The sequence below is a fragment of the Centrocercus urophasianus genome, unplaced genomic scaffold (assembly GCF_019232065.1).
Source record: "Centrocercus urophasianus isolate 14NV4802_14NV808 unplaced genomic scaffold, USGS_Curo_1.0 seq_24, whole genome shotgun sequence".
Lineage (NCBI taxonomy): Eukaryota > Metazoa > Chordata > Aves > Galliformes > Phasianidae > Centrocercus > Centrocercus urophasianus.
In genome coordinates, this window is record NW_024884800.1 from 17,332,166 (window position 1) to 17,343,292 (window position 11,127).

At 43.5% G+C, this 11,127-nt stretch overlaps 1 protein-coding gene across 1 annotated transcript; it reads right to left on the minus strand.

Moving 5' to 3' along the window:
* Positions 1–1,671: 1,671 nt before the first annotated feature.
* Positions 1,672–6,510, minus strand: VMA21 (vacuolar ATPase assembly factor VMA21). The gene is made up of 3 exons (XM_042825303.1): positions 6,401–6,510; positions 4,667–4,776; positions 1,672–3,470 (listed from the first exon to the last, which is right to left on the minus strand). The coding sequence occupies exons 1-3, from the start codon at positions 6,454–6,456 to the stop codon at positions 3,328–3,330; spliced, it is 309 nt and encodes a 102-aa protein (XP_042681237.1). The 5' UTR covers positions 6,457–6,510; the 3' UTR covers positions 1,672–3,327.
* Between the last annotated feature and the right edge of the window lie 4,617 nt (positions 6,511–11,127).

The following is an 11,127-nucleotide window of genomic DNA, read 5'->3' on the forward strand; positions in this document are numbered from 1 at the left end:
CTGTTAGCAATATGATCATCAACAGCACCACTTTCTCAGCCAGCTGTTCACAGATGAATTAAATCAGGTATTGTTAACCATAAACCAAAGTCAGCCATCTGCAAACTGGACAGGCTGGATATCCACCAGTGTTCTGCAGACACACACACACACACAAAAGGGAAATTATAAAAGGCAAAGAAAATTAAACTAATTTTGAGAAGCTACTGATTTTCCAGTCCTCAATTCCACCCCACCTCCCTCCACTATTCCCCACCATTTATAATCTTAGGAAACATTTGATTAAATTTCTGATACAATTTCAGTTTCAAAATATTCACTTACAATCACTTGTTTTACCTAAACTAACAGTAAACCTACACAAACACACGATGGATCACCACTAAACAGAAACATGCACGTACTGTGCAGGCCACATCTCCCAGTTTTGTCTTTTTTAACAGCAGTTGTTTCAAATCCATTCTCAGTAACATAATGAACTTAGAGCATCACTTTAAAAGTACCACATCGTTACAAATTTTACATTGTTCTTTTATAGAAAATAAAAGCAATGCAACAAAATACGGAAACTGATCACAGTTGTGGAGTAATCAATATTTGAACAACAGATCACAATCATTATTACACAATAAAACGTGAGTCACCAGTTAAGTTAGCCTAGGCTCTAACAGGGACATGATTATAAACACTTAATAAAAAAGCTGCAATCAAGCTCTTGAAATATAATAAAGCTTGGCAAGTTTAAGGCACAGCGCAGCTCCCAGCAGAGTATTCCATGCAGATTGTTCCGACTAGTTTCTGTTCTTTGAGCTCCCAAGTCACAGTGTAACTCCAGCACTTGACTGCTCACACTGCAGCACTTACCTCAGTGGTTGTTTCAACTTCCAAGCAAGGTAAAATGCGGGGCTGTTTGACTGTTACTGTCCAGGAACTCACAAATTCTCTCTTTTCTCAGGGAGAACATTTTGACCAAAACATAATCTTCAAAGAGAAAAGACCTTCCTATGTCCAGCTGCTGAGACATTTCTATACATAAATCAAGCCTCTCGGATTTTTGTTATTAACCTGTTTCCTTATTGTTCCTAGGAAATTAATCTAGCATCTAAGAATTGTGCCCTGTGAAGTAAAACAGACAGAGCACTAGACCCAGACAGTAAAGCACAACAATCACTTCCACATCCATACACCATTACCAGTTAACACAGCTACTGAATAATGCCACAGCTGAGTCTTGTAAGCTGCAGTATTCCTGAGCATTATTAAAGATATTATTCAAAATGTTCAGCACACGCATTGATTTAGTGCATCGTGTATTGCAGAGTATTCCCTATCAAAGTGAAGCACTTGTTCTACAACATGCATGCTGCACACACTGGAGAACAGGGACCCAACACACCGCAATACAAACTACATTTGTATTTCAGTGCTATGAGATGTTAACTTTTCTCATCCATAACCAGTTAAAGCGATTTGTATTAGCCTTACTCTCCTGTAAGTGTAGGTTTCATTGCTGATGCTTGACCATGTCCCAGCACACAGTGTGCTTGTTGCACACACACAGGCTGAGGAGAGGAATGAGTTCTGGGAACACGTTTCTCTCGCTACTGGGCATGGATCCCTAATTTGTTTCATTGTTGGGTACGTTTTACAAAAGACAACGTAGCAACAAAATCTTTCCAAGTCCTATATTAAGCAAAACACTTCAAAAAATACTCAACTAATACAACAAACCAAAAGCTCAAATTAACAGAAAGACGTGAAGTACAATAACTTAAAAGCAAACAGCTTTAGAAAAAGTTCTGTGCGCTGCTGGAACTGAGGGGAGAAGTTTTGTCTACATGCTGAACAGATTGCGGACATCAGCTCAAGACAGAAATGAGGTCTAGGCTGCTATTCTACAACACAACAGTGTCCCCATGGTTGTAACTATGGAAAGTGTCCAGACAGAGCTGAGGAAGAAAAAGAGCTCAACATATTGTATCATTCCACAGTGTACAGTTTCATGCACATGAAGAGAAGCAAAGTTTCCATAACGTGATCACTGTGTTCTGCTTCATAAAGGACAACATTTGCAGACGGCTACAGCTTGTTTTCTCCCTTGTACCTCACTTGTTCCTCCACTGCTCATTAGTGCAGGTTATAGCTGTTACTGCTGTAGTTCACCACAGGCAATGCACTTGCATCCTTCAGCAATTATCAAGTACAAACACAGAAGCAAGGACATAAATTGTGCCACTACGCCATTTCTTTTGCTTCATTGAGATTTAACAGTAGAACAGAAAGACAAGCACTGCACTAATGAGACAAATGCTCTCAAAACAACAGAAAAGGAAAATAGAAATTAAATTTTATACCATAACAAAAATCACAATAGAAGATGAGGAAAGGTGGATATTCCACATTAGGAAGGCATCCCATGATCTCCTAAGGAACAGGTTCTAATTTTTAACTTACACAACCTCCCCAAGGAGTAATTCCACCTCACAGGAGACAAAGCTTGCCTATTATTTTGGACTCAAACTGTAACTGCAGGACAAGGTCACTGAACACATTTACCTCCTGTTGCTCTTAAAACAACCTATTCATCCTACACGAGTAACTGAACTGAGATGTCCTGAAAAACGAATTACTGAAGTCAGAAAGCAACATTTGGTTTTGACAGGAAGGTCAGAATACTTCAGAGGATGCTCCTAAGTGAGATTTTCAGAGATCACCCGCAGCTTTTTCTGATAGCTTCCAGATGCTACAGGTACAAAGCCACTGCCATAAAGAGCTGCCAGTTTGGGCCAATACCTTTATTCCACTTCTTCCAACAAAGCAAGCTCTACTTGTAGGAACCTGATGAATTAGCTTAAGACAATGCAGATCTGGACTAATCACAGAAAAGAAATCTCGTCTTTTCCATTTTGTTTGGACAGCAAGTAAAGTATATTACTTTTTAAACAGCAATTTAGTTAATTTAAAACATAATGCTTGTTTCAGGCCAATGTTATTCTCAGAGCAGGTCAGAAGAAATACTAAGATTTGCAAAAATAGCTACGTGATTTGTTTTTTTAAGTGTTTCATTTGAAACATGAAATCAGTTTCATGTGAATGCCTCCTCAGCTCAACATAGTAGAAGCTGATTACACCCACAAACAACTTCCATCAGCATTACAGAAAATACTGCTACACATCCAAGACAAGCACAGGTCTTATCATAACTGAACAGGGTTGAAATATCAGCCTGATCTCTGCATACATCTATTACACATTTTGAAGAATGCTTTTTCATTTGCAGAAAATATATTTACAGTCTGTAGGTATCAGATGATGATGGCTTTCATTTTAGTCCTGTTTGCCTTCCCGCCACTGCCGACTGCCTTCGCTCCATGCTACATACACAAACATTGCAAGCACCACATGAACTGTGACCACAGCAACTATGGCAGCATAGAAATAGCTGTCTCTGTTGGACATTCCTAAGGTACCTGAGAAGATAAAAGGAGGAAAGAACATTAGTCATGAATGCTGAAACAGAAAATAGCTTCCCCCTCCCCAAAAGACCAAAATTCAATATACTGCTGTATCTCAAGCTGGAGCTCAAGAAGATACACAGAAAGAATGAACTGCAATAATTACAGATCTTCAAAGTGTTTCTGGAATAAAGCAACCCCACAAAACATTTAAGATTGAACACTCTGCTTTTGAAGACCACAATTCAGAGTTCTACAACACCCACATTTTCTTTATTATCCTCCAGCATCAAATAAACCTCATCATCCTTTTTTTCAAAGCATAAACCTTTGCAGGGCAGGAAAATAGAGGGAGAAAACAACTGCACTGCTTATTTGCCACTGTACAAGGAAAAAATCGGTGGAAAAATAATTACTAATCTAAAGAACTTCTACCTTCTTAACTTCGATTGTAAAACAACTCCTCATCACTCAAGATATTACTTCTCAGAAGAAATAAGCATTCAAATATCAGAAGACAAAACATCATTTTTCCTCATCAAGGAGTAACAAAAAAGACAAGTGCTCACACACCAATAACGCATCCTTCCAAACAAGTCCAATCTCATCCATGCTGACAGCTTTGCCATTAAATGACAACAAAGTTAAGGCTCTGTTTACACGTTGGCAAAAAGAACAATTCAGTACACTACAAATAAATTTGGAAGTAATTTAGCAAATTTCTCAGCCTTGAGAACTACATACAGCAGTAAGCACAAAAGGAGAAGCATCCTGGAAGACCTTCCAACTTAGTTATAAACTGACAAAGTGCTCTTAAAAGCAGCTGACTTCAACAGCTGATGTTTATAAAGGCAGGTATGATTTAAAATGCAGAAAAAATACCACTGAATAACATTACTCTATCCTGAACACACATTTAATTGGCAACAGCTGCAGGAAGCCCATCCCTGATAATCCTGATAGAGCTCTGAGGAAGTGTGGTGTTAAGATATAATTTAGGTAAGGGGAACACTGCACCTGTACACCATATAAACTACTCTATAACAACAGTGAGTGTGAAATTGCAGACCACAATGCAGGGAAAGATGCACAGGATATGTATACAAGTTAGACATAACAGAGCTTTGTATAAATAAACTGACATTCTAAAGAGGAAAGAAAAATTTCCCTGTTTTAGCAATAGTAATGCTAATTGGTAGAGATGGAATTACCTTCAAATATATAAGTCTTTGATGAAAAATACAGCCCAACTGGCAATGTGATCATTAGAGCTGTGAAGAATAGAAGTGTTCTTAAAGTTGATGTTAATGAACCCTCATTTCTGAAATAAATAAGAAAAGTTACAGATAGAAGGAAGTCACAATATGCATGCCTGACACAGGACAAGAGCCTGCCTTGAACAGGAGAAGCAATCCAATTACTTCTCAAGAACTGAGGGCACTGGAAAAAAGTGCCAAAGGCTGAGCACACATTTGCTAACTGGAACAGCAAACCACAGTACTCCAAAAGATGCAGGAATGGCAGTTAAAGTTCACCAGCAAGGTGAGCAACAGTATTAAACTGTTCTCTTCCTGTTTTGCTAATATTAACAACATAGGTGTGCTATTTTCACGTTATTAAATATCTAGTGCTAGATACACATGCACATGACATACATGACGGTATTTCACATCAAAACTTGCCAAGTTCCCCATTTTCTTTGGAAAAAAGTAACTACAATTCCAGGCAAATGAGAAGTACCACAGCGTGGGGCACAGAGGGAAGTACACAGAATGACTTAACAGTTTGAAGCTGCAAATGAAGTTCCTTTTTTAGGTATAGTCCCTGTTTAAAATAACTTCTGTTTCCACTAAAAACACTGGAGTAACCGTAGCAGTAATTAGAACATGGAGCTAGAACAGCATTCATAGCTTTTTTTTTTTTCTTCCCAGACCTAAACATAAAAGACCTTGAACAGGAGAATCAGGAGGGACTGCGTTGTTGGTAAGGTCTCCCTGGACTTTGCCTGCTAGAACAGGTTTTGTATTCACAAAACAACACACAGAGCTTCTTTCTCTGTGTGTGCCTCTACCAGTTTTTAATCACTCTGCTTCGCTGACTCCATTATTTTATGCAGCAGTGAATGAGCATGTAAGCCAACCAACACCTCCTGGCTTCCAAAGATCACCATAAACAATGACAAGTGTCCTTCAGACCTTGAAGCACAAATCCCTACCAAAGCCAATTCAAGTCAGGGACACACAATTTTTATAACCCCTGGACATCTGCAAAGGTTCCAGGCATCTGGGGCAAATGCATTGCTTGAAATGTTTTACCCTCGATGTTTCTCAGGAAAAGTGGGAATAAAAACCAAGCAAACCCTCACTCTCTAAGAGTCACGAAAAGATTTGTAGCCACACAGCTTTTGCACTAAAGCCAGCATCACTTGTGCTGATTAGGCCACATTACACTGACATACATTCAAGCAGCTTAAAGAAGAGATGCTCAGAATCTTTTCCCTTACTACAGTTTGGCCTAAGTTTTCTCTCTGCGAAAAGAATAAACACACTGAAGCTTCCCCATGCCTTTCCAATGCAAATGAGAACCTACTCTCTATTTAGGCTCCCTGCTCAGCCCCTAACCGTGGATGTATGACAGTACGACCAGCAGCTTACTCCCCAGGCACCGACAAACACGTCCCTCACAGTGCCATACGCTCGCTGCTCCCTACGCACGAGAAGCAAACGCTCGCCGTACCACGGAGCTCCTCGCCGCACACCCGCCCCGCTATCCAGGGCCTGCCAGGGGCACGCAGCACGGCCCCGCTGAGCCCGGGGCCTCCCGCACGCCGCGCCCGGAGGCGGCTACCCCAACTCAGAGGCACTAACACGGGGAACGCCTCCCTCCCGGTTCAGGCTCCCAGCCCCCACCATCCCGCCAGTGTCCCGTCCGGTCCCGGGCCTTACTGCCGAAACTCGGGCGCGAAGGCCGCGTTCAGCGCCGCTTTGTCGTAGCGCTCCATCACCACCCCTCAGCGCCCCGCGCTGCCGCCGCTTCCGGTCACCTGACAGCACTGTCTGCGCTTCCGGTCACCTGACCGCATTACAGCCGCTTCCGGTCATCTGACCGCACACCGCCTGGCAGCCGGAGGGCTACGCGCGTGCCCACAACTGGTGTCTCGCGCCGCCGTCTCCCTGGCAACCGCGGGCGCGGCCCGGTGACGGAGACAGCGAGCTGCTGCTGGGGACAGCGAGCGGGAAGCGCGGGGTCGACCAGTGGAGAAGGAGCCGTCCAGGTGTCCTCCTCTCCCGGCAGTAAAGTTGCTCAGAATTTTTTTGGAAGGTCCTCTTTGCGTCCTTTCGGACCTCAAACATGAATTCGTCGCCCAAAGGCTGTAGAAGAATACCTTCTGCTGCCAAAGGAGGAGCTTCTGGTCATGTCCAGAGGGAAACGGCCCCTGCTGTAACCGAGACGTGCTGCAGACGGAGCAGTGGGTCTCAGTGCTGCAGCACAGCCAGGCCTTCCCACATAAAGCCCGCAAGCTGCCTGGTGCAGCCAGGCTCCTTGGTTTACCCCCCTGCTAAGGAGGGGATGCACATCCAGCCCTCCGGCAGATGGGTGTCACGACATGCTGTAGCAGCAGCCCAGTGTGCGGGTACAGAGTTGTTGGTGCTCACTGAGCAGCTCTGGCAGCGACGCAGAGTGCTGCAGCCTCCAGACAATAGTTTGTGGAAGCTGTTTAGTTGAACGCTGCTATCTCATCTGGTCTCGTACACAGCAGCAATAGGATACGTGTCCCTTTCATGGTGAGTCCATGTTGCTGTCTTACTGCCCAGCCAAGCCAGATGTGAATCCTGTGAGTCAGCACCTCCACACGTGACTCTTCTTGTGTTTTCCTGCACACAGCCCTCATTTCTGCAGCCTGGTGCTGCTCCTCCTCCCGGCGCCACGCAGTTCATGACCTGGCACAGCAGCTTCATCCTCTTCTCAAGGCTGTCCTCCTGTCCTCCTGTGCAAGCAGCAGCAGCCAGGTTCCTTGCCCCTTCAGGCTGCTCAGCAGTGTTTGAGCAAGCCCTAGTGATGACAAAGTCCAGCTCAAATGCAGAAGCAGGATGTGTTTATAGATTTCCTACTGAACAAAAATGATTTGGCAAAAACATCCGTGCACAGTTAAGATATGTCAGACAACTGAAAAATGTGAATGTAGGTGCCACAAGCATTTAATCAGTGGATACGTTGTGTTCTTTCCACTTCCACTTTGACTTTCCTGTTTGTTTCTCTGAAACAACAGTAACATAAGATAATTTAGCAACAAAACAAGGAAATATAGAAGTAGAATGATTTCACATAAACTTACCACAGAGATGCTATCAATCATAAAAGGGCAGCAAGTAACTCAAGGCCTAATAGCCCAAGTCATTTATTTTTAATACTGAGTTACTTCATATCTCAGCACACAGATTCACTCATTTGCTAGATGAAAAATAGTTTTGCTGAATAATTTTGTGCATGTTTCACTACTTTTCTTTCATGAGCACTTAAAGGAAATACAGCATGATTCAAAAATTTTCGTAGCTGTGAAAAAAATTGCCTTTTGTTTACATTTTTTCTTTCAATCCTTTAAAAGATCAAGAACTTACTAGGTCCTGCCTGAGCTCTTCAGTTTTCATACCCTGAGTATTCTGAAATCGCTAGCAGACCAGAGACTTTTGGACTATAGAGCAAACAAAAAATTGTCCTGAAGCAGAGATGGTGCTGCGAGCGCAAGAAGCTGCAACTAAAGATTGGTTTATTCGAGCACATGATCCTCCATGACAGTCATTGGTGGATGCTTGAAGAGTAAAAACACAGAGCACATACAGAGCGATGTCCTTCCTGGTATGTGGTCCTAGCAAGGTGCTCCACAGAGAACACTGCCTGATGGTGAGGGGCTCCAGCAAATGGCAAAGCAGGGAGAAAGCCTGTTAGCCTAACTCTGGCCCCGTGTTCCCAAGAGCGTGGAGCAGCTCCCTTTCTCTCAGCCTCATTTGTGCTGCAGCCCCTCTCTCTGCTCCCTGTGAATCACCTTGCAGTCTGACCACAAAATTAAAAGCAACTCAACAATACAAACCATTGTGTGTCTGCAGAAGCCAGCATGTTTGGGCCCACGTGAAGCAGGGAGTGCATTTCAAAATCTGGATGGAGAAAGGAGGCTGTGCAGACTGAGCCCTCTGAACTTGCTGGTGTCCAGAGGCTTCATCTCAGGGATGGTGCAGAGCAGCTGGGAAGCGCTGCTGGAGCAATACCATCTAGTGGCAGATGGAGAAAGAGAGTCCCACATCACGAGCAGAGCTGAAAAAGGGAAGATCTTAAAGATAGTTTCGAAGAACAGAACCACCTGCTTGTGAGGATGTATGCATACATGTAATAATCAGGGTGGTTTTTTCCTTGATGATTTGTCAAAGCAGAGCATATAAGTCAGATGATCAGAACAGGAGATTATATGGGGAAGGAATGGTGGTTACAGGAACCAGAATAGACACAAGTTAGAAGGGCTGATCCTGCAGAAGTGCCAAGCGATCCCCAGGATCCAGATTTTGAAATGACATTTCCTAGCAGCAAGCAGTGCTGAGTAGAGCCTGCCTTGAGGCTGCTGAGCTCTTATTTAGCTGTAGGAATGCTCTTACATGTTTATGAAGTAGCCCAGAGGTGCGGATGAAGAAGAGCAGGTGTGAGACAGCTTTATTTCAGGTCATGGTTTGCCATGGTCAGGGGAAAGATGCGTGATGCTTGTGACTGGATCTCAAGTGCAGAGGGACAATTCCTATCTAGAGAGCTGGCATTTGTAAGGCGCGATATCATCTTTATTACAGCACCTGAGAGACTGAGAAAACAAACTGATAATTCTAGAGGCTGTGAGTCTCTTTTGCTCCATAATAAAGGCTCTGTGCCAGAAAACTGTCCCTTTTTTCCAGTGATGCCAGTTGACATATGTGAAGATGTTATCTCTTTCTACCAAAGCCTTTCATTTTCTTTAAGTTATTACGGTTCCAGCAGTACTGCAAATACTCTCTGACTGTTTTTGAAGTTCTGCACTACAGGAAGAAAGAGGTGTTTATTCCCGATACTGCAGTCCAAAAGTCCAACTTCTCAAAGGAAAACATAGAGCATGTTGCAGACTTGGGCACCAGTTTTAGATTTAGAACCAGCCTATCACTAATGCTGTGGTTTAACAAAGAAACCATATATATGGGCTTTATGGGAGTACAGTCTCTATTACAACCCTGTTGCCCGTTCCTAGGATAAATCAGAGTAAAGAGCTAAGATGTTCTTATTAGCTAATGGAGGTTAGAAGTCTCCCAGCCTGATTTCCACCTCCAGCTATAATTACTGTCATTTTTCAGAGAAAACATAGGGCTACTGACAGAAATGGCTGCCTTCCACTCACATTGTGAAATACCTGAGGCAACTACACTAAGAGTGGGAAAGGCTCCATTCCCACAGCTGATATAAATCAACCCATACTTACCAATTACAAGTGAAACTGTAGATAATGAACTCAAGTGAAGAGGAAGAAATTCCCTTTGTCTGTTCTGGCAAATGGAACGGATCGTACATGTTACAGGAATTAGGTCAGTATGTGACATTATGGTGCTGCCCAGGCAATACTGACTATGCAGTCGAAGTTGTACATTTGTCTCACAGGTTTGAGGTGTGCTTTTCCAAAATGTAGAGGTGCACACAAACACACACACACAAAAATACGTACACACAAACTTCCCATTTCTTTTTGGCTTATTGCTAGCTTTAGAAAATAGAAGGGGCCATTGTGGAAATGGAGTTATGGAGGCGATGTTTCTCTTCTACAGAGTTACAAAAAAAAAAAAAAAAAAAAGAAGAAGAAACAAGAGTCAATCAGCCTAATCAGGGTGTCAGGAAGCATGGGAAAGTCCTCAGAATTTGGAAAACCTCAGAGAGTTCACCACGATAACCTCCGAGCTGCAGACTGACAGGTTTGTCCCTCAGGCGGGCTGCTGTGACATTCAGCACCCAAGTTCTGCCGCAGAGCCTGGAAGGGCTGGGTTTGCCACCAGCATCAGGCTTACCTTGGAGCTTAGGGCTGGGTGAAAATCCATTCACTGACAGTAACTCGATCATGGGAGCAAAAACCAGAAAAAAAAAGTGACATCTAACTAATTTCACAGAAGATTATTAGATAAAAATTCACAGCACTGTTTACAGCACTCCAGCCAAAACAGTACAGCTGGGATGCTCCAAGTGCCCAAGAAAAAAAGCATCAGCAACTGGAGACTTTTCTACCTCCATATCCAACAGCAGAGGCATAAAGCAACAGCTGCGCCATCTGTGTTTATCCTGTGTTAGTTTATCTTCACTGTCCGATCCTCCGGCAAATTTCCCTGCCCCTGAACCAGAAAACCAATTAGTGGCAAGGCACAGGCAAGAGCCCTCCCCGCCATCATCCCTGTCATTTCATTGTCAGCTGGCCCTGGAATTGGTTTAGGCTGCAGCAGCCAGCACTCTGCAGGCACCCGGCGTGCACAGCTGAGCAGCACCAGCTCCCAGCAGGTGACGTAGAAAAGGTTGTGTTTTCTTGCAGCATTTGCAAGCACCACTGGAAGCAAGATGCTGGCTGGAACAAATACATCCAAGGCAATTCCTTGTACCAGCAGAGCAAGTTTTGAGGTTGGAATGT